Here is a 27,535-nt window from a genome sequence, read left to right as displayed (position 1 = left end):
GAGTTCACAGGGCCGAGCCTGTACGATGAATGCTCATTTGGAAGCCAAATGCAGGTTCTAACGTGAACTGTTTACTATGACTTCCCAGGCTCAGTGGGTTCAAGCTAGAGCTGTCCAGCCATTATCTCTTTCTTACCTCTTGCTTCCTTCCACTTACCAGACCTGTGTCCTCCCCCTTGACTATCACCATGCAGCAGTTCAACGTACTCCTGAGGCCCAGTCTGCATGGCGCTAAGCACTAGGTGAAAGAGCTGAGCCCAGAGAAAGCTCCAACTCCCCCTTCCCCCCTACTCCGTGGCTTCCTGCCCTTCAGCACTGGCATTTAGAAAGGTAGTCTCTGGAGCTGCCTGGATGGCTCAGTCAGTTAAGCGTCCAACTTCAGCTCAGGTCAGGATCTCAAGGTTCACTGAGTTCAAGCACCGCATCAGGCTCTGTGCTAACAGCTCAGAGCCTGGAACCTGCTTTGAATTCTGTGTGTGTCTGTCTCTCTCTCTCTGCTCCTCCCCCTGCTTGTGCTCTGTCTCTCTCTCTCTTTCTCAAAAATAAACAAACATTACAAACATTTTTTTAATTCAAAAAAAAAAAAAAAAAGAAAGCTAGTCTCTGTCCAGAACTCCCAGAGGAAGCTTCCCCATGTCATCCTGATTGTCCGGTGTTTACATAAAGGCCCAGAACAGTGGTTCTCAAACTGGAGCAAGCATCAGAATCATCTGGGAGGATTGCTGGGCCCTACTGCATTCATTTCTAATTCAGTAAGTCTAGGATGGGGCAGTGGATTTGCATGTCTAACAAGTTCCCAGGTGCTGCTCCTACTGCTGGTCTGGGGACCACACGTGGAGGCCCGCTGGGCTAAAGACGAGTTTCCCGGCAGCCCAGCTTCTGTCCATCTGAGCACTGCCCCCAGATGAGTAGCTTGGTCAAGGCCTCAGAGCAGAAGTTGTCCAGAGGGATGAGATGACCCCCCCCAGGACTATCATACTCACAGAGGGACTTATTCTCCAGGACTGTCCCCTCTGCAACTTTCAACTCGTCTCCAATAAAACTAAGGTTATTAATAGGTCCCTTGTTGCTATCTTAAAACTCTGCCAGGAAGTAACATTTTACTTGTGATCCTTAACTAAAGCAAGTCGTCGTAGTTTTGTCTCCACTCAGGAGAGTGGTGTTTGGTTTTTTTTGTCATTATTTTCCTGCGAGGTAGGACTGGGGACAGGAGGACTCCAGCCTCTGCTCCTGCCCAGCGACTTTGCCCTTCCAAAGATGACAACCTCAGCCTTCATTTGGAGGTGGGAGTCGGGGGTGCCAGGAAAGGATCAGAGGAGGTGGTGGGGACTGAGCTCCTGTTTGTGCATGCTGGCAGTGCCCGGCCCAGCCTCCTGATGGGTGAATCAGCCCATCTGAGGCTTGGCAGTCAGCGGTAAGCCAGGGTTGCCATGGAGATGGGTGAGGCCCGAGCCCACAGGTCTGGGTGGCCTGACTTGTTTTTAAATGTTGAGGCCTGTGTGAACATAGAGGCCCTTATCTCTACTTCTGAGGCTTTCTTAAAGCGTGCCTGGTATTTTGGGGCCCAGAAAAGGCTGGTAGGGGAAACTCACATCCTTGGTATTCAATCTGTTACTGACTTCCCAGGTGCCATGGGGAAATATGCCTACTGGTCTCCCAGGCTTAGTCCTTTAAAATAAATAAATAAGGGGTGCCCCAATTTTAGAATATTTTTAGATTGGGGCACCTGGGTGCCTCAGTCAGTTGAGCATTCGGCATCAGCTCAGGTCATGATCTCGTGGTTTGTGCTTTCGAGCCCCATGTCAGGCTCTGTGCTGACAGCTAGCTCAGAGCCTGGGAGCTTGTCTTCGGATTCTGTGTTTCCCTCTCTCTCTGACCCTCCCCTTCTCACGCTGTCTCTATCTCTCTCAAAAATAAATAAAAACATTAAAAAAATAATAAATAAATAAATAACCAGGGTTGATATGTATCTTACTGAAGGAGGGAAGTAAAGAGGTAAAATCGCCTCCCTCTCTGATCTGTTCCTTTAATACCTCCCTTTTGGGGAGGTAATTCGCCTGTGGAAGCAGCCTGTGATCCCAGGGCAGACAGAGCCTACAGTCCTAGCTGATGGTCTCCTTTAACCTCCCTGCCCCCCGTTTGGCCGTTCCTGTCTCCTCCTAGCAGAGCTCTGGGTGGTGGGTGTGGGTGTGGAGGAGGTAAATTTATCCATTGTCCTCTACCGCACCTCGCTCACACAGACCCACAGAAACCAGAACCCCTGTGTCCTAGATTGGCCTATTCTCTCCTGCCCAGGCACCCTCTCCAATCGTAGAGGGACACAGCTGATAGCCACCGACTGCCGTAAATTGCCCCCCTGTCATTATGTGTTTTTCTCAAGGTTTATTATTCTTATTATTGTCATTATTTTCCATATGGAATCTGGCTGGCTATGTCACATTGTGGTCATCGCGGTCTTCAGAGTGCATTGCCTCATTTAATCCTCCCCTTCAAGCTAGATTAAAGGCAGGAGGGGGCTCCCTGCAATCTTTCTGCCCAAATGAGAACTCTTAAGGGTTGGAGAAGCTAAGCAAAGTGTTTAATATCAAACAGGTGGCAGACCAGAGTTACGCCCAGAGTCTGTGGCTGTCTGCTAATCTGGGGCTTCTCCACAGAGGTGTGCCAGAGAACCCCCCGGGAGGAGGGGGTGCTGAGACAGATGCATGTGGAGAATTCCCCAGGTGATTCTGACATCCACCCCATGTAGACCAGGCCTTGGCTGGCACAGGCGTGCAAATGACAGATGATAGAGCCAGGCCTCCTAATCCTTCGCTTTGTCATTCTTTCTGCCCCTTTGCTGAAGAATGTTGAAGCATCTCACTGACAACTGGTTCACCAAGGTAACCCCATGGCCATTGCTTTTCCAGAAGGACAACGGAAAGCAAGAAGGCAAGCACCCCTCATTCCCCTACCCCTCTCTTTTTACTACAGCCCACCTGCAACCCCCACAAAGTGCAGATGTGACCACCTAAACTCTGAGGCCAGCCTTAGAGAGAAACCTCTGGTGGAGAATGATCCGCCCTCCCCCTTCTGGGCTTTCTAAGGCAGTTGGATAGAGAGAGCCTGATGAATATATTGTCCTGTTAACTAAATGTGTGTCTGGTCAGGTCATATTACAGAAGGAAAAGGGGACCCAGAGGAAAGGGGGAGCCTAGCCAAGACTACTTAGTTTGTTTGCCATGAGATTTGTCTTTGAAGTGGGATTTGTCCGAGGCAAACAGGGCTGTTTCCTCTAGAGGGTGGGCTGCAGCACCATACACACACGCACACATGCACACACACACACACATGCGCATACAGCTGCTCTCATCACAAACTTCTGTGGGCTTTCTCCAAGTGTTTCCGTCAGTGGGGCCGCCTGCACGTAAATACCTCCTCAGGTTCTAACTGGAACCAATTTTGCAAACTTGGCACAGGGTCCTGAGCAACCAGGTGCCCCTAAGTGGCATTACGCTTTGATTTGTTTTCAATCCTCCTTTGGAACTCAAGACACTTCCTTTAACTCCAGGTGAGTTTCAGTGTAGGATTTCTGGGCCTGGCCCTCTGGCGAGATTCCTGGTGTGACTCACTGAAACACTCAGCTTCAAGTGGCTACCTTTTTCACGAGTGGTGCTTTCCGTGACGGCAGAGGAGATGACCAGGAAACGATTCGCTGTGAGCCTGAGCTCGGGCTCTGCTGGGTTGTCATGGCCCCTGGAATTGGCATAAACTCCGGGTGATGGGGTTACCTGTGCACTCCCCAAAGACTGGAGTATCGAACTGGACTTCTTCATAGGATGAGGACAGTGACTCATGGACTTTTCATAAACCCTCATTTTCAAAAGACTTTTTATATGGCTCTATTCCTAAATCTCACTGCGATATTTATCACATGCCCTTGTGGGTCTTTCTCAGGTTATTGTTCTTGGCAGTTTCTGACTTGGCAGTTTCTAGTGAGAAACTAGAAGTTGAAATCTGGATGAAAGGCCAGATGGGAAAGGAAGCCTGTTGCAGAGAAGGACAAGAGAGAGCGGATTCTGGTGGATTTCAGAGTTTGTCCCATTGCAGCAATCCTCTCATTTGTTGGATGATTATTTGTTGATTGGTTGATCATTTATTCATGAATTCATAATTTGTTTTAATGTTTTTATTTATTTTTGAGAGAGAGATAGAACACAGGCATGGGAGGGGCAGAGAGAGGAAGACACAGAATCTGAAGCAGGCTCCGGGCTCTGAGCTGTCAGCACAGAGCCCGACGCAGGGCTCGAACTCATGTCATGAACTGTGAAATCATGATCTGAGCTGAAGACGACACTTAACTGACTAGCCACCCAGGCACCCCCATGAATTTATAATTTATTCACCGTTGCATCCAAGGTGTGGATGGGGCAGGTGAGCTGCCAAAATGACTGAGAACCAGCCCTGCCCTGAAGGAGCTGGCGCTCTGGTAAGACCCGAGCCCAGCACACCCACGAGAGGAGTGCGCGTGTGAGGACGCTGGAGCTCACAGGGTTGCATTTCCTCCAGAGGAGACTGAGGACATCTTGATGGAGAAGCAGCAGGCCCCGGGTGGCCTGGACGGCATTCTAGAAGGAAGGGCTGGTACGAACCGAGTCGAGGATGCAGGAGTCTTATTTGGGAACCCGAGTGATTCCATCGAAGGGGCGGATGAGGAGAAGGTAGGGTCAGCATTCAGTGCTGTCATGCTGTGGAGAGATCAGAAAACGTGAAGACACAACTAACATCTTAAAACTCAAAACTGAGCGACTGACCTAAACCTTTCCGGGAAATGGCTGCTGTCCCACATGGAGGGCTGGGTGTACTATACAGTGCCTACCTCGTGGGCAGCTGGAGGGGGTAAGCCACTAGCTCAGGTGTAGAGCGCGGGGCCGCCAGAAGGAGCAGCGAGCCTGGAGGAGGAGAGGGTTCGTTTCCGTCTGGAATCTGAGAATAGACAGGCCTGGGAGCTCTGAAAGAGAGGCTCCAGCTAGCTTCACATATACACACACGTATACTCAGTTTTAGGACCATAACAGACCTACAGAAAGCTTGCAAAGGCAGTGTAGTGAGCCCCCTTGTGTCCCAACGGTTCCCCCTGTGGCTAACCCCCACATTACGTTTGTCACAACTAAGAAACCAATATTGATAACGTCACTGTCAACTCAACTAGCCTTACTCAGATTTCACGTGTGTTACCAGTCATACCCTCTCTCCGCGCCAGGGTCCCATCCGCGGTACCACATGACGGTTGCCATACTTCTTCATCTCTGATCTGTGACAGTCTGTCTTCCCTGGCTTCTCATAACCTTAGCAGTTATGAGACGTGCTGACTGAGCAAGTATTTTGTAGAATGTCCTCCTTTTTAGGTTCTTCTCATGGCTGTCTTCTAAGAAAAAAAGGAACATGCGTGAAGAATTTAAGAATTTCCAATAAAATAATGGGGAAAAGCTATCCTTTTTCTCTCTGCACTGCCCCATAGATGGAACCGCTTTTGGCCTGAAGGCAAAGGCCCTTTTCTCAGCAAACCCAGAATGTTTCCCTTTGGCTTCCTTGAGAATGAGGTAAGCAGGCAGACGGGGCAGTGCCTCAGGCTAGGAGTAGAGGCTCAGGACTTTTCACTTCTTTTTTTTTTTTAATGTTTTAATTTATTTTTGAGACAGAGAGAGAGCATGAGCGGGGGAGGGGCAGAAAGAGAGAGAGGGAAACACAGAATCAGAAACAGGCTCCAGGCTCTGAGCTGTCTGCACAGAGCCCGATGCGGGGCTTGAACCCATGACATGAGATCATGACCTGAGCTGAAGTCAGAGGCTTAACTGACTGAGCCCCCCAGGGGCCCCTGGACTTTTCACTTCCATCCCCAGCACCCAGCTGGTGGTCTTGGGCAGATTGCTGTCCTTTGCATGGGGGGGAAAGGTGGCCGTGAGCAGTGAGCAGGAATCAACTCACTAAGCAGGTCTACATCACACCTGCCTGGATCCTGCCCTGGTACAAAGCAAGGAAGCCACCACAGTGACTGTGGCCACCATTCCTACGCACGTCAGCTAACTAACCTGGGAGGAGACCACAACTTCTTGGCCTCCCAGACCCCCATTTTCTTTATGGAGTCCCTTCATAATCGATTTGGTGCCCTTCTGTCACAGTTAAAGCTCTCCCTGGTTCTTGCCATTTGTTTTCTCCTAGTATTCCAAGTAGCTAGAGGGGAGAGCCAGGTAGGGGACTGGGGCCCTGCTCAGTGCCGCACCAAAAAGTGAATTCTTCTAGAAAGTAACTCTAGAGCTCCTTAGATAGTACTGTCTGCACAACCATGAGCCATTATTAGGTGACATCCATTATATGTGGCCCTGTGACCCCTACCGATCCATTGTTACCATTGTTACCAAGTCGATGAAGCAATTTCTCCAATAGCATTACAGAAAATAGGGCAGCTAATGGCTTGCATAGCTTCCCCTCAGGCCAATTAACTTGGTAATTCAATCCAAAAAGGCAGCAGGGCTCATTCTGATTTTTGTGAACAGTGTACTCCCAGTTCTGCCCCTGACCCTCCCTTCCACCTGGGTTGCTTTCTTAAACCGTCTTCCTCATCTTTTTTGGTGAGTTTATAGGCATAAGACACTAAGATCATTACTGGTTTTCCCATTTCTCCAGAGCCAGCCTCTTTTTCTTCCTCCTTTTAGTAAAGTGTTGTGGCTTTGACAACCCAGCAGCCTGACGCCAGGTTTTGGGTGGGGTCCAAACATGTGGGACTCCTGACTCTCTCTGGCCTTGTTTTTGTCCAGGGTGAGACTTGAAGTCTTTTCTCTCCTGGTTCCAATTCTCCAGCACAATGTCCTTCTTGCCACCTGTGAAATAGACCAGATAAATGACTGGACTTCTACACATTGGCTCAGGCTCCATGAAATTTTAAAATTGAAGAGGACTTACCACTACAGGTTTTATGTGGGTACCCTGTTACCCATGGAATCATTCCCAAAGAGAAATAATTGAAGCTAACTTGTTTTTGTTTTTAAAAAAATATTTTTTAATGTTTATTTATTTTTGAGAGAGAGAAAGTGAGAGATAAGAGTGTAAGCGGGGGAGGGGCAGAGAGAAGATGGAGACACAGAATCAGAAGCAGGCTCCAGGCTCTGAGCTGTCAGCACAGAGCCCAGCGCAGGGCTTGAACTCATGAACCACGAGATCATCACCTGAACCGAAGATGGTGGCTTAACCAAATGAGCCACCCAAGCACCCCTGTTTTTGTTTTTTCAGGTAGGCTTCACGCCCAGCGTGGAGTCCAACATGGGGCCTGAACAAACATCCCTGAGATCATGACCTGAGATCAAGAGTTAGACCCTTTTTACCAACTGAGCTACCCAGGCGTCCTGAGGCTAATTCTTTGATAAGCCCAAGCATAGAGCAGAAGCGACAGTAAAGTACATGGGCCTCTTTTAGGTCCCAGGTGTTCTCAGCAAGAGGGAGGACTGAGGACAAAGTTTGTGGCCAAATGCTGACTGAAACCGAGAACTACCTCCAGGACTACCCCTGCCCGCCATGTTCTCAGGTTAGCACCGTCATGTCCACAAGGTGGCCAGAAGCCTCAGTCTCCCATTGTCCGGGGGTCTCACTGGGCCTCTACATGTTGTGGGGCAAGGAAAAAGTATTGCCTTCTTTCTTTTAACTCTCCAGGAGCCCAGAGGGGAGCCAGGCCAGAGCCTGCCCACCACAGAGTCAGGACGCAGTTAGTGGGTGCTTGTTCTGCACTCGGTGTACAGGGATGTCCCAGCTTGGCCCCACCGTGTCTCTGCCCCAACAGTGGCACTCCTGAGTCAGAAGAACTCAGTCTGTACCAGAGTATCCAGGCTAGACATGGGAAGGGAGACTCCTACCTTTCCCACAGAGCCTTTTCTGCCTTCTTGGGATGAGGCCAGGAGACCCTCACTCACCTGCAAGTCTCCTGTGAATAAGTGGGAAAGCCTGGCATCCATGAGTTTTTCTTTCCTGCACTGTCCAGCCACGGGGCAGCCAGAGTTATGTACTTCTTACCGATGTTTGGTGGTCACCTTCTGTCACATGAGGTCTCAGAGGTCTGGGGAGATGCGGAATGACTCTCCTCCGAGGGGAAAAGTGCGATACTGGTGGCCTGCATGCTGTTAAAGTTCTTCTCACAAAGCCCTTCGGTTCCTCTTTCAGAAGTACTTCTAATATGATCTCCTTTACCTTTAGCCATACTTCAAAGACAAGGAAGGGCCATGTCTCACCATTCCTGTTCTACAGATGGGAAAACTGAGGCAATAGAGTTCTGAGCCAGAAATTCCAGAGCCTTACTGTGGAAATACACCACCGGAGGCAGGGGCATGGTTTTGACCGATGGCAAGCTGAGGCCCTGGGTCGTCCTTTCTACTGCCACCACCTCCACCCCCACCACCAAGTCCTGGGAAAAAGAAGAGGAGCAAACAATTAAAGAGAGGCCTGGCCACGCTGTAGGCCACCCCAGCTCCCAGGACAGAGACCCAAGCTCTCTCAGGAGCAGGGCTCTGACATAGGCTGCCTCTGTTGAGGAGGTATCCAGCAGGCCCTGCGCTGCAGCCTGGGAATCACTCTCACGCAAGCCCTGGTTCGAGTGAGACACCGGGAAGCCGATCTGGCCCAGGGGTCAAGGACAACCTGGCAAGGGACCGCCTGCACAGGCCTCTAGTTCAACAATGCCAAGCTGGCATTTGGCACCTCAGTTCTGTCCCTTGGTGGGAAGGCTGCCCTTTGGGGTCTAGTATCTCAACTTGCCCACATACAAAATGGGATTTTCAAGGGACGCCTGGGTGGCTCAGTTGGTTAAGCCTCTGGCTTCAGCTCAGGTCATGATCTCACAGTTAATGGGTTCGAGCCCCACATCGGGCTCTGTGCTGACAGCTCAGAGCCTGGAGCCTGCTTCCGATTCTGTGTGTCTCTCTCTGACCCTCCCCTGTTTGCGCTGTCTCTCTGTCTCTCAAAAATAAATAAAAAACATTTTTTAAAAAATGGGATTTTCAAAAGATTGGGAGATTACTCAGAACTGTCTTATCTGATATTTTTATAAGGATCACTCATAAGGAAGCATGCATCTGAAACCTGGAATGAAGCAAGTCAGCCTGTGAGGTTTCCCAGCGTGAAAGGGAAGGGACAAATGTGGGCCACTCAGGGGAGACACTACTATATGTTACTTAACAAGCCATGTGATTTTGTAAGGAATCCCAGCTGCCCTTGTTGGTGTGTGGCTGTGCCCTTTGAGCAACCTTCTTTTTTTATCATATGGTATGTACACAGAGTAGTGCCTGGAACATGAACAGATTAAAGAAAATCACGAAGGGAATATCCATCCACGTTGCCACCAACCCAGTCAAGAACTAGAATATTGCCAGTGGTCTAGACCCTGCCCTCCCAAGTGCTACTCCCTTATCAGAAGTCCCTTTCTCCCCTTACAGGGCACCACACACTTGACTCTATGTTAATTCCTTTCTTTTTCTTTTTCTTTATCTTTGTCCTTTTCACCCACCTCTGAAAGGTAGAGCAGTTTTTAACAGTAAGGCGTCACATTGTATGTTTTTTTTGTATCTCTTGCTTCTTTTGTTTGGCATCATGAGATGCACTCATTGTATTGCACGTAGCTACAGTGACTCATTCTTCACTGCTGTAGAGTATTCTAGTGTCCATAAAGTGCCCATTCTACCATGCTAGTAGGTCATTCTTCCCAGCTTGCTGATATTTTTAGCAAATGGACTGATCCCTACACTGGGCCCCTGTTACTACCAGGTGATCAGTGAGAGGTAAAGACCACCAAGGGTGGTCCCAGAGCCCTTTGCAAGTGTCCCCTGTGGTGTTGTGGGGCTGTGCTCCCACCAGCAGCCAGGACTGATGCCCACATCCTGTATATCTTGCAGCTTGCCGGGATCGCGGTCCTTGCTGTTGGACTATGGCTCCGATTCGACTCTCAAACCAAGAGCATCTTCGAGCAAGACAGTCAGCCTTCCAGCTTCTACACAGGTGAGCAGGGGGAGACAGTATGCCCTCCAACCCTGGAGATTGTGTTGATCTAGAGGTGGGCCTGGGGAAAGACTTTTGCTCTGGCCACACTGGCCTGTCGTGTCCCTTTTGGGCAGTGTTTTGTATTGCATGTGCCACAAATTGGCATCGGACTGATGCGGTTTTTTTCTTCATGCTAAGTCTGGTGTTCCGACGATTCCCCCAGTAGAAAATGGGCTCTGCCAAAGTTGCTGCCACTCTCGAGGGTGTAAGAACCTCAGTTCTTGTCCCTGACCCTCTCTCTTCATGTCATGTCTTCTTAGGCTTGATCATTTCTTTAATTCAAAAAAATTTGTCCTGGGGATCCAGAGTCCCAGGAGTAGGGGAGGTGAGTCCTGTCCTCCCCACTGTACCGACAGGGGCTCTGAGACCCAAAACACCTGCCTCCCGCATAGTACCATCAGGATTAATAAGAGACCAGCTGAGATGCCAGCCCATCAGGCCCACAGGGTATTTGGTTTTATTTGTTTTCTTTTTTTTTTTCTTTTTTAATGTTGGTTTATTTTTGAGATAGAGGCAGAGACAGAGCGTGAGTGGGGGAGGAGCAGAGAGAGACACACAGAATCCAAAGCAGGCTACAGGCTCTGAGCTATCAGCACAGAGCCCGATGCAGGGCTCGATTTCAAAAACAGTGAGTTCTTGACCTGAGCTGAAATCAGCCACCTTATCAACTGAGCCACCTAGAAGGCCCCTATGTGTTCTTTTCTAAAGGTTTTTTGCCTTAGGGCAAAAGTTTGTAGTTAAAACACAAATAGGCTTAGCAGCTTACACAAGGCTCCTGGGCACCCTGTTATCATTTCTATCATTATTCTGTCCCTTTCACCTACTGGGTCACCACTGAGGGTCACCCACTGTAAGCCCCCAGTTTCTAGTCAGTGCAAAATCCATAGCCCTCTTTTCTGTGGTGGGGAGAGGAAACACTTCATTTACGACACGGAGGAGCCCCTATTTTTAGGATAATGCTGCCATGTCATCAGGCTCAAAGTCTAAGTTTGGTCACTTCCTTCCCACCCACCAAAGGAGTTATTTTTAAAAAAAGATGGAGAACACAGGCTGACAAGAGTTCTCCCCCAGGCCTTCTGGAAGGGCTGGCGGCCACACACACCCCCTTCCCGCCTTCCAGAGGCCACCTGGGCCGGGCCTGCGCTGCCTGCTTGGCCACACACACCCAGGCCCTCTGGATGTTTCCCTCTTATTGCTTGTTGCTGTTGTTGTTGGGGTTTTTTTAGGGTGTGTCTCCCTATTTCCAGAAAGAAAGTGAAGGAAAGAAAAGCACAAGTATGTTTTTGAAAAACAAAACAAAAACAAAAACTACATGCATGCGCGCACACACGCACAAGGTTTTAGGAAGCAGGTTTCCATAGTGTCCTGACTTGTTTTAGCAATAGCGTTTTTGCAGGCCTGGAGCTGGGAGCCTAGAATGCCATCCTGTGGGGAAGAGAGCAGCACGGGGGTGCTGTGCTGAGGGAGGACCTGGAGCACTCCTCGCTGTCACTCCAGGGAGCTGTGAACCCTCCAGGCGAGAGAGGAAGGCATATCTGCAGCATGTGGAAGCGAGTGGCATGCTGTTGGGGCCGGTTGTCCCGAGAACAGCCTGGCTGCCTGCTTGTCTGCACTGTTCTCTGCACGGAGCCGGGCAGCACCTCCCCCAGCGGCCCCACAACCCAGGTTCTATCTTTCGGCCTCTATGACTCTGGCTGATTCCAAGTGGAATTATGGGAATTATTCCATTTTATTCCAATTATTCCAAGATGTGGGCGGCAAGGATCTCCCTGGCAAGTGGAAGTATTAAGGAGGAAGACAGCCCCTCGTTGATGTGTCGCTCACTATCTCATGTGTATTGTTACATGATTTAATCCTCATAATTCTGTAGGGTACATGGAATGATTTGCATCTTCTCAACAACGAAAGCAAGGCCTAGAGAGGTTAAAGAGCTTGCCCAAGCTCGCACCCCTCAAGAGGCAGGGCTAGGGATTCAAACCCAGGCCTACAAAAGCTGCTTCTTTTTTATTTTTTTTATATTTTTAAACATTTATTTATTTATTTCTGAGAGATGGAGCATGAGCAGGGGAAGGGGAGAGAGAGAGGGAGACACTGAATTGGAAGCAGGCTGCGGGCTCTGAGCTGTCAGCACAGAGCCCAATGTGGGACTCAAATTCACAAACTGTGAGATCATGACCTGAGCCAAAGTTAGATGCTCAACCCACAGCCATCCAGGTGTCTCCAAAGGCTGCTTATTGGAGTATCCATTGTGGGGATTGTGGGGAGGACTCCCCATGTGGGAATAAAAAGGATCTCATTGACTAGATGTTCCCCATTGAGGGAACCCTGGCCTTTGACCTCACCCTAACTGTAGTTGGGAGAGAGAAGCCACCACCTCTGGTGGCCCTAGCCAGCAGTTGACAGGAGGGGGAGTCGTGCAGGGTGGCAGGGGAGGGATAAGCATGCAGCTGGAGCAGCCACAGCCTGCCTCTGGGAATCTCACAGGATGCAGGAGGCCAATGGTCCTACCTGAAGTGACCAGGAGGGTGACTTGAAGGCACAGTCCCAAAGAGACGCAGGGATCCCTGGTTGAAGGCCAGTGGCCACTGCCCCCTCAGCTCTAACAGAGGAATATTAACGCTTCGCTTTCCTGGGGAAGGGCTCCGCTTTGGAGATTGTATTCTGCTTGCAGAAGCCCGAGCCAAGGAGGGTAACTCAAGTGGCACTAGAGCATCAGTCAGATGGGTGACCACCCGGGTCTGGCTGGGCCTTACAATTCACCAAGTGCTCTGGGAAACTGAGTCGTCATCATCATCCATGGGCAAAGGGCCAAGGAGGCTTCATTCTCTGTGTCCCCTTCCCCCTTGAGCTGTGACACCAGCCTTTGTGACACCATGGTCCCTCTTCCAGCAGAGTGTCAGCTCCACCCTGACGATTTCAGCATCATGGCTGGGCACCTGGCACTGGGGGCACTAGCCATCTGCAGGGCAGCCTACAGGCCAGCCTGACCATGCAACGTGGCTCTTCAGAAAAACTGAAGGACCCAGGAGTGTCTTTTCTCCAGAGGGGCAATGGCTTCTAAAATAAAGAAAGAACACGTAACCAGGCAGAGAAACAAGTTAAAAATGAAACTTTCCAACATTCAGAACAGTCTATAGTGAATCCAGAACAGCTGACAGCCTTATATGGGCCTTCTTTCCAATTCAGGCCCTGGGAGATTCAGCCCGTCAGCAGTATCCCTAATCCCAGGCCACAAACATGTTGGGGGACTTCACTTTCTTGGTCCCGGGCCAGCAGCCCTTCTTAACTCCTTGGTGTCCTTCCAGAACCATCACCACTGAATGAGGGCATCTGTGGGCTCCAGCCAGAGGCCACGGATGGCCACTCCTCCCCAGGGACATTCCTCTTTTTATGACAAGGCGCCTGTTAATTTCCAGGATACGTGGCCTTTGCCCTCAGTGTGCTAGGGCAGTTAGCGGGCCCTTTGTCGTGTGGCTCTGTGCCCAGTCCTCCCCATCCTGAAACTGGCAGAGCTTACACACCCCACACCTCTCTGAGACAGAGAGCTACCAAGCTTGGCTTGTTAGTGCCAACAGCCATCTGTGGGAGGAGGCGGGACTGAGAGAGAGAGAGAGAGAGAGAGAGAGGGAGAAGGAGAGAAGGAGAGAGAAAGAGAAAGCCAGTGGGGAGCTGCATAGGGTTCCTTTGAACCCCTGATTATTTGGAAACAATAAACTGTTGAGAGTTGCGAGATGGGCTTGGGGTGGTGACAAGAGGCCAATGTGTCACTCTGTAGCTACAGCCCAGAGCCCTGAAACACTGCTGCTGATCCAACTCTCCTGAGTTTCGTGTATAAAAGGACACCCCGGCATTTGCCTCTGCTGCACCAAAGGCTTTTTCTCTCTGGCCAGGCCTGTACTGTCAGCCTGAAAAAGGAAGAATAAACAGCCCTTAAGCAAATTAATACAGTAATCCTGGAGAAGGCTCAGTGACGAATAACTTTTTCCATGAGTCAGACAGAAAGCTAACATTCACTTGCTTTATAAAGGGGAACGCTGTGTCATTTATCATTGCTGCCTTTGCTAACAAGCTCAGGATGCAGGCAAGGAGGAGCCTTCCTAAAGGAAAGCCCTGCGTGGCCCTGTAAGAGGTGGCCAAGCCCTCCAGTGGTTCCGTGGCTTCCGGGGGGTGCAGCTTGCAGATGAGCCACTGCTCCGGCTTGATGGCCACTGCTCACACCCCCTCAACAGCTACCAGGGAATTGCTTGTCTTCGTCCCCAACTGGAGAGGGTAAGCCAAGACACCCCAGATCTGCAGCTCTCCAAGCAAGATTTAAACCCAGCAAGACCCTTTGTCCTACAGGCTTCATCTGCTGAGCCCAAGAAAGGAATATTTACTATTCACTAGGAAGCCCATTAGGAGAAGAATATTCTCTCTAACTAACTCTCTCTCTCTCTCTCTCTCTCTCTCTCTCTCTCTCTGCATGGGAAATGCTTTTTCATTTAGTAGTTATCCACTGCTGCTGATCCAACTCTCCTGACTTCTGCCAGGGCTGTCCCAGCTTATGAACTGGGGTCTGGAGTTAGAGAAAACATGTCTGTCTGTTCCCACTCGACTCTATTCCATGTGCTTATAAATCCTTTTGATCTCTTAATACCCCCTGTTTATTCAGCCCCTGCCTTGGAGCTCAAAGGAGTGACTTCATCCTTCATTGTCTTGCCCCAGTGAGATGGGGAGAAACCAGGGCCATTTGACTGTTGCAGCTCTCTGGTGCCCCCGTGGCAGAGCTCGGAGCTGAGGGAGGCTGTCCCTCCTAAGGCACCCATGCAGTCCGCCCATGGCCCCACAGTATTGGACAGCCCAGGAGAATAGGACTTGACTCCAGGACAGGCTCCATTTGTCCCCTTACCCAGTCTGGGCTGGGCATGCATGGGAATAATAGCCATATTCATACAACATAGGGGTTTGCCAGTAAACCCACGTGACCTGACATCACGACAGATGTGGGGGGAAAAGGCAGAGACACAAATGCTCCCTTGTGTGTGCTCCGCTCAGTGCTGCCCGTGCGCCTCAGCTGCAGGCAGAGTGCACGGTTTGTTGCCTGCAAAGCCTCAGCCCTGGGACTGGGGGTGCAGATGTGGGACAGTGAGGTCACTGTGTCACCTGCCAAGGTTCCCACTGCAGTACCCTGTTGTGCATTGTGTGGAAGCATCACAGACAATCTCTCTCAGCTTCAGCCTGCACTTTACGGAAGCCTCCCTAGTCCCAGTTAGCAGAGAGGGATCCGGAAGTATGTAAAAAGTCATCACTGGCTATTAATAATTGTCGTTCATCCTCTGTATTACTAAGACTAACAGTAGCTAGCATTTGTTGTGCACATTAGGATTAGATCACTTAATCTTTACAACAGTCCTTGAGGCAGGCATTATTACCACCCCTGTTTTGCAGCTAGAAAATTGTTGCACAGAGAGATTAAGCAGCTTCCCTAGGGTCCCAGAGCTGGCTCTCACACTCAGACATGCTCTCACCATGTGACAGGAGCCCCTCCCAAGGTTGGACAGAATATGCGTGCAAGACATGGGGCCTGCATGTTGGGGAACTGGGAAAGGGCATGGTCCCCACAGACAGCTGTGGCTTTTCAAGAATATAAGAATATAAGTGCAAGACGGGCCCTTCTGGGCATTCCTGGGGCGGGAGGAAATTATAGGATTACTAAATCCAGGCTCCAGTGTTCCCCTCCCAGGGGTTTGCTTCGTGTTGGGCCCAGGCAGAAGTCACTCCCTTCTCATGCCCACCCCCCTTAAGTTACTCAAACTGACTTAGAAACAGGGTCATTCACTCACTTCCTTTAAAAGAGGATCCTTTTCAGCTTTCACTTGGAGCAAATGATTTGCAACTGTAAGAGCTCTTTAGTGCATCCTAAGGGATGTTTTGAAGTGTTCTAGCACCATCCTCTCATTCTACTGATAAAGAAACCAAGGCCCAGAGAGGGAAAGTGTCTTCCCCAAGATCACACAGCAGTTAGTAGCACAGTTGGGATCAAAACAAGGGTCTTCTGACACCAGACCTGTCGGAAGTACTTTGCATGAGAGCAAGTATTCCTACCTTTGCCAGCCTGTGCCCTTGGGTGTTAACTAACTGCACGCGCCTCACTACCACCTGGAAGCAAGGCGGGAATGAGGCAGGGCTGGTCCGCCCAAGCGTGGATGTCTGAGTGTACACAACCCGTGTCCTACGGAAAGCTTGCTCTAACAGACTCTTCTGTCAGGTGGAGGCCAGCAGGAGGCTCGTCAGGGTCCCAGGAAGTTAGCTCCAGTTGGGAGGGTCTGTTTTCATTAGTGTGAGTGGATTCGTCTTGCTGGAAACAGCTAACAGACTGGACCTGTTTACATCCTGCGTCGAACCTGGGGATTGCGGTGGGTGTCTTTGTCTTAGTTGTAGAAGGTAATGAGCACCTTTGAGGAAGGCGAGGGTAAGAGAGGGGTGAGGACTTCATGGGGCAGGGTACTAGAAAAGAGATTGGTGGGGAGGAGGCGTAAGAGCAGAGGTGGAAGAGGTTGGTTGTTGTTGTTGTTTTCAATTTTTTAGTATTTATTTTTGAGAAAGAGAGAGACAGAACGTGAGTGGGGAAGGACAAAGAGAGACACAGAATCCCAAGCAGGCTCCAGACTCTGACCTGTCAGCACAGAGCCTAACATGGGGCTCAAACTCAGGAACTGTGAGATCATGACCTGAGCCGAAGTCGGATACTGAACTGACTGAGCCACTCAGGCCCCTGCGGAGGCTGTTTTTAAGGATGGGGGGAGGCACAGATTCTTAGAGAGGGGAAAAAAGAATCACAGGGCATATCTGGGTCTCAACAATGCTCTGCTCTCTGCCGTCTTTCCTCAGGAGTTTATATTCTGATTGGAGCCGGTGCCCTCATGATGCTGGTGGGTTTCCTGGGCTGCTGTGGGGCCGTGCAAGAGTCCCAGTGCATGCTGGGATTGGTGAGTACCCCTCCTGCTCCCCCACAGCCTCTCTGACCCAAGGGCCCTGCCCCCAAGATCTCATAGAACAGATGGGGTGGGATGGGGTGCAGAGGGTACCCTAAAGGCGTGTGCCATCCTCAGCCCCCACAGTGTTGCTCCATTCCAGGCCCTGCCCCAGCCTTCCAGCCATGCAGCCATCTTGCCCTCCGCCCCTATAGTGATGCCTTGCTTCTCTTCCGTTCTGGAGCCTCTCTGTCTTATCACTTCCCTTAGGCAACTAACTGCCAGGACTTTGTTTTCCCCTTTTTCGAGGACCACGTTTGCTTTTTTTCCCTGAATCCACAGGTACCTTTGCCTTCTCTTATTTTAAAATTTGTTAACAATTTCCTTCAAATTTCAGTGTATTCACTTTCTTTATTTCCTCAAATCTCTGTGGGCTTCATGAGTAAGTGATGGTATCTTATCACTGACTCTTAATTAACACCTTAGAAATATCAATTGTGGGGTCAGCTCTTCCCCATTCTTTCCTCCTGAGTGGAAATCTCTTCTTACTACTGCTCTCGCTCCTTGCCTTGGCTTAATGCTCACGGTTCCATAAACTTCTCCCATCCCTTCCAGGCTGTTCATTTGCGCCCCCAGTTCCTGACTCCCAGAGAGTTACCGTTCCTCCTTATTCCCCAGGATACCCTTTGAGGCTGGCTGGCTGGGATTTCCCCTCATCTTACCCCTTCTTTGCCTTCTAGTTCTTCGGCTTCCTCTTGGTGATATTTGCCATTGAAATAGCTGCGGCCATCTGGGGATATTCCCACAAAGACGAGGTAGGTATCGCCCATAAGATCTCTCGAGAGCTATACAGGTTTGGGAATTAGGGGGTAGGGGTGATGGGAGCGACAGGTGTCCCAGCTGGCCTCTTTGGTCAGTTCCAACCATCAGACGTGCCTCCTACTTCACCACGTTCCCAAACACCCAGCAGAGCATGAGTTCCCCCAGACAGGGGGTGTGGGTGTTACACCAACTACAGCTTCCAGGTCCCTGAATGGTGCTGGCACAGAGTAGATGTTCAGAAACTATGCATTGGCTCTGTGTGTGTGTGTGTGTGTGTGTGTGTGTGTGTGTGTGTGTGTGACACCTCAGCCGCCCTGTCCCCGACTCCTCTGGAAAGATGGCTTAGGAAAACAAGCCTTTGTCGGAGCTGGAGCCCCTGCTCCTCCCCCTAGTCTATGAATATGTGCCACCCTGAGCCAAGACTTGCCAGACCCGGTGTGGGTCCAGAGACACACGAGCTGTGGTGCCTGCACTCTGTCACTCAAATGTGGGAGAAGATGTGCATTTGATAAATGTCTAGAAGTGACTCATATCCAGAAGTTCCATGGGGTTTGAGAAGGTGGCGTGCCAAAGGGAAATCTCTTCTGGCTTCATGGAGAAGGGGACACCTACCTAAATCTTGGATGAGAGATAGGATTTCAGGAGGAAAGTTGGCAGGAGACCAAGTACTTTGCAGCAAAGACAGCTGAATGTGGGTTCCTGTGGGCCAGATGGACCATGTCAGAACGGTGTTTTAGGAAGGGCTTGTTTAGCAAGAGTGAGAAAAGGATGTAGGAATGCTGTTAAAAAAAGAGAGAGAGAGAGAGAGAGATTTAATTATCCAGATACAAATGCTGCAACTGAAGAAATAGGAAGGGATGATCATGACAGCTACTGGACAAATTCTGGATGTTTGTCAGTTAATTGCTTGGGGGTAGGGGGCCAGGGCCAGGCATTTGTTAAACTAGGGTGTACTAAGGTACCCAGGTGCAGGAAGATAATACAGCCTTCGTGTTATAACAGCTAACACTTATGCCACATTTACTCTGTGCCAGACACTGTGCTAAGTAAGGGCTTAACAGGCAATATCTCACTTAAGCCCTCGCAGTAACCTCTGAGGCATGGACTGCTATAATCTCCATCCTAAATATGCAGAAACTGAGGTACAGAGAGCTTTGGTAACTTGCCAAAAGTCACAAAGCCTCTAAGTGAAGAGGTAAAGCTGCAAGCCTGAGGAACTAGCCCCATCAGGAGTAGACATTTTTATTATTGTTGTTGTTCTTCTTCTTCTTTTGCTTGAGGAGAGTCCATTCCATGCACAAGTAGAAGGAAAGTTGTCAAGTAGGGCGGGAGGGACCTGCCAAAGGTGCAAGAGCAGAAGAGAAAACCAGTCGGATTGGGTTGCTAGGGATGTGGGAGGAGACAAGAAGGGCGCCGGAGGTGCTGGGAGAGGCAGGACCAGTCTGGTGGCTTCAGTCTGCTCAGTGACGTTTTCCAAGCACAGGAGTTTGTTGACGGAGTGTGAACAAGATGGAACAGGTGACGTTTATTTGTTCTGGAAAAAGCATCTCTGCCCCGCTCTTGTCTGCCCATCGTAGGTGATTCAGGAAGTCCAGAAGTTTTACAAAGACACCTACAACAAGCTGAAATCCAAGGATGAGCCACAGCGGGACACCCTGAAAGCCATCCACTATGCAGTATGTCACCTGCACCAACACCACAACCTCCCCCACCCCTGCTGACCTTCCCTCAGAACGCACATGCACACGGGGTGCCCATTGCCTCAGGCCCGTGCGCCTCTTTTCTAATCATCATTTTGTTGTTGTTGTTTCTCTCGCCCCATCCCTGCACTTCCCCCCCACAGCTGGACTGCTGTGGTGTGGCTGGTGGAGTAGAACAGTTTATCTCCGACATTTGCCCCCAGAAGGATATACTGTCCTCCGTCACAATGAAGGTAAACTTAAAAACACGGTGAAGGTGAACTGTGGCACCCATGCCTAGCTGCTCTGGACAAATCCCAGAAGGGTTGACGGGAAACCTTGCTCTCTCATTCTGGGCACCTAAGTGCTTCAGAACTACCCCTTCCAGCTGCCGAAGGGCCCCATGGCAACACCCACAGCAAACGTCTCTTTCCTCCCCTGCCCCGGGGCCTCTGTAATAGCAAAAGGTTCTAGTGGCACTTGGAACTGCCAGCTGCTGGCTTTTATCCAGCCTCTCCAGGTGTGCTCTGAACCTGTACTCCCCCTTCTTAGACATATAAACGACTCATGACTGTAAGCTAGGACTAATTCCACACTTCACAATACTAGGAAGGAGCCTGATGGCCTGATAAGAAATGGGCCCCAAACCTTTCTTCCTTTCCTTATTTCTTACCCAGACTTTAGGGACGTACCACCATATGTCTTGGTTCTCCTTTCCACCCATCAGCCAGGACACCTGAGCACTCCTGACCTGAGTCTTTTCTCCAGGCTCCCCAATGTTGTCATTGTGAATCAGGTGCTGTGGGAGGGAGGAGGGGTACCTGGAGCAGGGATTGTGTGTGACCTGAGTCTTGGTTTGCCATCCCCAAGCCCTGCCCTGAAGCCATAAAAGAAGTCTTTCAGAACAAATTCCACATCATCGGTGCGGTGGGCATCGGGATTGCCGTGGTGATGGTGAGTACTGGGGATGTTGGGAGGGAATGATGTCTTCGCAGTTAACATCTGTGAAGCACATACCCTGGCCAGGCACTGTTTTAATGAATCAATTCATACATCAACTAGTTTAATCCTTGCCATACCTATGAGACGGGAGCTGTTAGTATTCCCATTTTTCAGACCAGGGAGCGGAGAGACCGGTTGAGTTGATCAAAGCCTCTGAGTGAAGCCTCTGGGACTTGAGCTCTGTGTGTCTCCAGAGTGCCTTCTTTTAACCATTAGGGTTCAATGCCAGTCTGGCAGGTCCGTGAACCGTGCTTTGAGTAGCAAGGGTGTAGATCACCTAGCCCTGTTAGTGACCCTGGGATAAGCCTGGGACATGTTTTTGTTATGTGCCTGCTTTCCTTTTCCCAAAGAAAGTAGTTCAGTAAAAGTTGCATGGGTGAAAATTGTTTCACACACACGCATTACACCCATAGTCTGAAAGGCATGCAAAGGTGGACAGCCAGAAGGAAGATTCCAGGCTTTAAATAAGCCAGTCTTGCTAATCAGCTCCTAGAAACCATGAAGTGCAAACAGGTTCCCTGGGGTTACTCCCGCTTTCCCCAAGAGGGAACTCTGTACAAGGCCTTCCTCTGCCCCAGTAAGGCTATCCTAAAAGTGAGAATTCCTTCCTTTCTTAGTGGTTATTTACACCTAAGAAAGGCTTTGAGGCAGCTTTCAGTAAAAGGCATGAGAATACCTTTTAAAATAGAATATCAAACAACATTCACAAAGATGGGAAGTACAGGCCTCTGTGGATTATCGGAATGTCTGGCATTTGAGCATTAAATTTAGCTCTGAACTGGGGCTCCTGGGTGGCTGAGCGGCTGACTTCAACCCAGGTCATGATCTCACAGTTTGTAAGTTTGAGCCAGCGTGGGCCTCACTGCTGTCAGCAGAGAGCCCTCTTGGAATCTTCTATACACCCGCCTCTGCTCCTCCCCCATTAACACACACTCCCGCTCTCAAAAGTAAATAAAACTTTTTTTTAAATTCTAAATTTAGCCCTGAGCTTATTTGTCACACTCTGGAAGTTCTTCAGGGAAGTCGCTTGTGCCTTTCTGTTCACAGGCAGCTGCAGACCCGCAGAACCCCAGCAGTCAGTGGCTCTCCCCACTCCCTAGCCTCAGTCTCTCCTGCTTCGGCTCTTGTGCACGACCGGCCACACGGTCACCCCTCTTCTCATCTGTCCTGGCCCGAATGACTCCTGTCTTTCCTCTCCCTCAAGCTCCCCTGAGCCACGCCACCCTATTCCTCATGTTCCCTTTTGTCTTGTAGATATTTGGCATGATCTTCAGTATGATCCTGTGCTGCGCTATCCGCAGGAGCCGGGAGATGGTCTAGAGTCAGCTTGCACCCCTGAGCAGGAACGTCCACCCCTAAAGATTGTCGCTTATTTTCTTGGGGTTTTGTGTTTTTGTGTTTGAGTTTGTTTGTTTGGTGTTTGGTTTTTTTTGGTGTTGTGTTGTTTTTATTTTTTTATTTTTTTGCCACTAACTTTAGTATTCATTCCGCATTGCTAAACAAAAAAGTTATTCCATGTCTGTCTTTTTAATGCTTTATTCAATATTGGTATTTGTAGTTGAGAGATTTGGGGATTTGGTTTGCTTTGGTTTATATTTTTTGGTTGTTTGTTTTTGCTTATTATGTTAAGCAGAAATCCTGCAATGAAAGGTACTATATTTGCTAGACTCTAGACAAAAACATATTGTACATAAAGAGAATTTTTTTGTCTTTAATAGATAAAAAAGTGTCTATCAAACTTAATCAGGTTGTAACTTATGTTGAAGACAATTTGATACATAATAAATGATGATGACAATATCCTGGACAGGTTTTTGTTTTTTGCTTCTTTTATTTTTTTTAGAACTATTTATTTTTCACATGTCTTTCAACTGCTATTTGGTCTAACTACATTTATATGGAAAATAGATTGGAAAGTTGGTCTCCCTACTTGACTAATGAAGAAAGCAAGAGATGAAGGGATTTTGATCCAAGATCACACAATTAACAGAGTCCACACCAGACCTAGCCCATGACTCTTTCTTGTAGCATTGGGTTGTATCTTGGGGGGACAATGGTGACTCCCTGATGGCAGGGACTTTATTCTATTCACTGATGTGCCCCGAGCAGCTAGAACCTATTGTCTAGTGTATAGCAGGTGCTCAATAAATAGTTGTTATTCATTAATATTCATTAGTGACTAAATGAGAGCACACACATCAGGGCTTGATCAGGGAAGTGAAATATTAATGTTAAATATTATGTATATGTATATATAATGTGTGTATATAATTTGCTACAGGGATTTGACCTTGTACAATCATTGGAGTTGGTTACAGTCTCTTTAAGACCTTAGTCTTAGGGCGCCTGGGTGGCTTAGTCGGTTAAGAATCGGGCTTCGGCTCAGGTCATAATCTCACAGTTCCTGGGTTCGAGCCCCGCATTGAGCTCTGTGCTGACAGCTAAAAGCCTGGAGCCTGCTTCAGATTCTGTCTCCCTCTCTATCTCTCCCTCCCCCACTCATACTCTATTTCTCTCTATCTTAATAATAAACATTTTTTAAAAATAAGACCATTGTCTTTAGTCTGGGTGGCACAGTTAAGCATCTGACTCTTGATCTCAACTCAGGTCTTGATCTCAGGATGGTGAGTTTCAGTCCAAAGGCTTTAAAAAAAAAAAAGCCATTGTTTTTGCATCTAACACTGGATCTAGAAGCCCACAGGGCAGACCGTTAGGAAGGCCAGAAGATGGATGCAGTTGGGGAGAGCAAGAACAGGTGAGGACTCAAACACAAGCTAGCATCCATGAAGACAGACAAATCAAGGGGTGCCTGGGTGGCTCAGTGGCTTAAGCATCTGACTTCAGCAATGCTTCATCTTGCAGTCTGTGAGTTCGAACCCAGCATCAGACTCTGTGCTGACAACTCAGAGCCTGGAGCCTCCTTAGACTCTGTGTCTCCCTCTTTTTACCCCTTCCTTGCTCGCTCTTTCTCTCAAAAATAAATAAACATTTTTTTAATTAAAAAAAAAGAATCTGTACCAATTCTTCCTCTGATGGTGATGTGGGTCCTATGGAGGCCAGGACCCTATGTGGTGGAGCTAAATACACACTGACCACGAGCTGGAGAAGCGGACATGAGCCCTCAAAGAAGCAACAGTCTTGTGTAAGCTGCAAAATGCTGCCTCATTTCCTTTCAGGCCTCCCCTGTGAGGAGGGGGAGAAATCAGAGTTAGCGTGCTTGCATCTCCTTGCTTTCTGTAGCCCCAGGAGCCCTATTAATCTGAGCATTTGAGAGCTAACTGTACCATTTCAGTGTGGGACGGTGTAGGAATAACAGGTCCATTGTTTTTGGGTTTTTTTTTTTATGACAGTGCCAATGACACTGTCTTCACTCAGACATCACAATCCCTGATTAACTCTAATACCTGCCTTGTTGGTGACTGCCAGCTCCCTCTAGGAAAAGCAGGTCCCATCTGCACACTTTCTGCTGCTTCACTGAAGAGTGGATGGACTCAGAGTGCAACGGCTGGCCACTGCTCAGTCGAAGAACACTTCAGGATTATACCCTGCCTTTTCAGTTTGGCATAAATAAAGGTTCAATTGGCTGGCTTAAGTGAAAGCTTAAGAACACAGCTGGTGCCCCATGGAACCCAAGAATGGAAACACGGTTGAGCCATAGGAAGTTCCTGGAACCATGGGCTCTGCACTGCCGCTCTGCACTGCCGACTGCTGTCTTTTGCTCTACAAAGAGACCCCTTGTCTCTGCTACTCATTCCACACGGGTTGGAAAAAGGCCTAGGCTTCAACCCCCAAGTTTACACAGACAACCCCCGGTGGCCTCACCTGAAGTCTCAGGAGAGAAAAATCACACCCAGTTTTCAGTGGAATATCTATCCCTGACTCCTCGGTAAGCAGGTTGGGGGAGGAGCGCATGTAGTAAAGACTTGGCCACCCTCTGACCTATCGACTAAGCCTAAGACCAGAAGAAGAGGGGTCTCTGAGAGCTGGCAGACACCCAGAAAGGAGCCAGCTGGTCCACTCTGCCCTCGATCCAGCCAAATGAGCTTGCCCTGACTCCTGGAGGGTGGGGCTAGTTGAAGCTCTACGATTAAGGCAAAACCAAGCTGGTCCACAGCTCTCAGGGCCTGAAGGGCTTTTGGAACAAAAAGGTCACAAAAAGGCAATAGACTGCCAATAGCATTTATAACTGTGAGTCCAGAAGGAACCTCCTTGAGCAAAAGAGGAATGAATACACAGTTAGTTGGGTATATTGGCCTCTTGGTTCAGCTGGGAAAGGCAGTGCAGGGACTATAAGTTTGAATATAAGCAGGTGGATAGTAAAGGTTATTAAAGGTTATTACTTTACCTGGTGCCCTTCAAGGACTGAACGTGCTTTAAAATCCCCAGACTCCATGCCTTCTGGGGTGGAGCTGAGCAGTGTAAGGGTGGAGGCGAGGCCACAGGCATCCTGGCACTCATTCCATGCTGCTGCCATTTCCCGAGGGAACGGTTTTAACTAGTGCATTAGGACACTCCAAAAGGACAGTGTATTTTTGTTCCATGAAAGTTAGGGCACCTCATGAGCTGCTTGGGTACAGGATAGAGCAGGAGGGGTGGACTTACAGTGCAGCAAGGCAGATCCATAGCTGGACAGACGCTCCCATGCAAGGGCAGAGATCTCTTGGTAGTCTGGGGGGTCCTGCTTTGCCCTATCCTAGTCAAATGTTTTAAATAACTTGAAATATTATCAAATAGTGTAGGTTTCACAAAGCTCTGAGAAACACCCAGCAATTTGAGTGACAGAATTATAGTTCAAAGAGATGTTGGGATCTGGAATAACAGATTACGAAACCCAAAGGTTATATCTTAACAGGAATAAATAAGTAAAAGAAATACATAGTATGTTTTAACACAGGTCCTCCTTCATACACTTGGAGCTGAATAATATGTGAATTGCATGTTTGGCTGGCTAGATGATGGGGTTTTTTACCTCATATATTAAGTCTTGAGGCCACCTCAGGTGTTGAGTTAGCAGCAAGGCACTATCAAAGGTGGTGTTTCTGTAATTTCTTGGCTTCTCCCACTCTGTCACAAGGTAGCTGCCACAGCTCCAAACATTTCTGTTTTCACAGCAGAAAGTAGGGAAGAAGAGCAAATACTTGCTACAACTTTTATCTAAAATGCAAAAGCTTCCTCCAGAAGACTGGAAGCGGACTTCCATTCATGCATCATTGACCAAAATCTGTCACATGAATACTCAGCTACAAGGGAAGTAGAGAACACAAGTATTCAAGTGTTCCAATCTTAGAAACAAAGAAGGTGGGAGAGAGACAAATGAGTTATGGGTGTCTTTATTCCATTTTAAAGTTGGAGGACATAAGGTTTGGAGAAGTTAAGTATTTGTCCCAAGATCATACAGTTAATATATTAAATACAAGTTTGAATCCAATTCTGTTTTTCCCCAGTCTTATTGCACATTTCACACAGTGGTCCCTCCAGGATTAACATCACAGGAAGAAATTTAAAAGGAACACATGGGAACCTCTTTCTTTCTTTCTTTTTTTTTTTTTTTTTTAGTTTTTTAATGTTTATTTTTGAGAGTGAGAGACAGAGCACACGCAGAGAGTGGAAGAAAGAGAGGGAGACAGAATCTGAAGCAGGCTCCAGGCTCTGAGCTATCAACACAGAGCCTGGTGCAGGGCTTGAACTCATGAACCATGAGATCATGACCTGAACTGAAGTCAGATGCTTAACCCCCTGAGCCACCCAGGTACCCCTTGGAACACATTGGATCCTCTTGATTGGAATTACTTTTTACATAAATTCAGGTTGGAGAAAGAATTTTGTTAGAAAAAAGACAAGGAAGTATAGCTTACCACAAACTTAACAGAAGCCAAAACTGTGAGATAAGGCTCTCTTGGGCTCCATTCAGAGAGGAAGGTGCCCAGATGGAGGGAGATAATAAAGCCACAAAAAAAAGCAGCAGTCAGGCCCTAAGGCAGTATGATGTTCTAATCTGGGGGCCTCTCCTCAAAAAGTAAGGCAGCCAACTATAAAGACCTAAAGATGAGGGGGACCTTCTTGGCAAGGGGCCTAAAACCATGTCATCCAAGAGTAGCATGAAAGACCAAGGGATTGTAACCTGTGCAGGTTGGGGGGGAGCCAACAACACAACAATCTTGGTTTCCAAATATCTGAAGTGGTACAAGGTGGACCAGTGGCATATGTTGTCCCAGCGGCCACAGTGAGAACTTGTGGTGGAATTCACAGGGAGCAGATATTGGCTTAATACAAAAAAACTCCTTAGAACCTTGAGCTATCCAACAGAGTAGTGGGCCCCAAAGTGTGAAGGAGGCTCCAGGAGAGGTTGGAGATGGGGTGTGCCAATTCCTGCACCCATGGGGCCTTGAGGGACTCCTATATCCCTCCCATCTCTAAAATCTTGTAAAACTATAAGTCTCCAAGCAAATATTCAGTGTTGGGGTGGAAGAATTTCCTCTGCCCTTCAAGGTATTTCTAGTGGATTAAGAATGCAATTGGCATGAGACAGATTAATAAGAGAAAATCAGATTTAATAGCATATGTACAGGGAGTTCACACTGACATGGAAATTCCAAAGACAGCCCAGCAACATGATGCTTACATGAGCTAAGGAGAGGGGTAGGGGTTTCAGGATACAGAAGGGAGAAAAACCAGGAAGGTGAAAGAAGAGATGTTTGGAAAACAGTTTGCCCTATTATGTAGATAAGTTTCTTGGGTAAAGAGGGATCTTTATTAATAGCTTTGTTCTTAAAACAAGGAGCCAGTTGAAAAGGAGGTAGAGAACTTTTCCTGAATCTGCTAGATTTTGATTGCTTTTAACTAAAAATAATGTTCATGCCAAAGTGGCCCATCTTGGGGTTGCCTGCCCTTGGTCCCTGCATCAGGAAACCAGTGCTCTGTCTATATATGTTTTTCTTTCCATAATTGGGGGTGGGGAGCAAAATTGAAGGGGGGGACCTCTAATAATGGTTAAAGTAATAGGAACTGTGAGTAGTTCTACTA

The 27,535-nt window shown here is 48.6% G+C and overlaps 1 protein-coding gene across 1 annotated transcript in view; it reads left to right on the top strand.

The window, feature by feature from the left end:
* Positions 1–22,319, top strand: part of CD9 (CD9 molecule) — a 34,622-nt gene extending 12,303 nt beyond the window's left edge. The window contains exons 2-8 of the mRNA XM_029954900.1: positions 9,912–10,014; positions 16,927–17,024; positions 17,750–17,824; positions 19,409–19,507; positions 19,675–19,764; positions 20,381–20,464; positions 21,767–22,319. Of these exons, the coding sequence (XP_029810760.1) occupies positions 9,912–10,014; positions 16,927–17,024; positions 17,750–17,824; positions 19,409–19,507; positions 19,675–19,764; positions 20,381–20,464; positions 21,767–21,832 (615 nt within the window). The 3' untranslated portion in view covers positions 21,833–22,319. The remainder of the gene's footprint in view (positions 1–9,911; positions 10,015–16,926; positions 17,025–17,749; positions 17,825–19,408; positions 19,508–19,674; positions 19,765–20,380; positions 20,465–21,766) is intronic.
* Positions 22,320–27,535: the final 5,216 nt, after the last annotated feature.

The sequence above is a fragment of the Suricata suricatta genome, chromosome 10 (assembly GCF_006229205.1).
Source record: "Suricata suricatta isolate VVHF042 chromosome 10, meerkat_22Aug2017_6uvM2_HiC, whole genome shotgun sequence".
Lineage (NCBI taxonomy): Eukaryota > Metazoa > Chordata > Mammalia > Carnivora > Herpestidae > Suricata > Suricata suricatta.
Note: the sequence above shows the minus strand (reverse complement) of the source record. Positions and strands in the feature narration are given on the sequence as shown.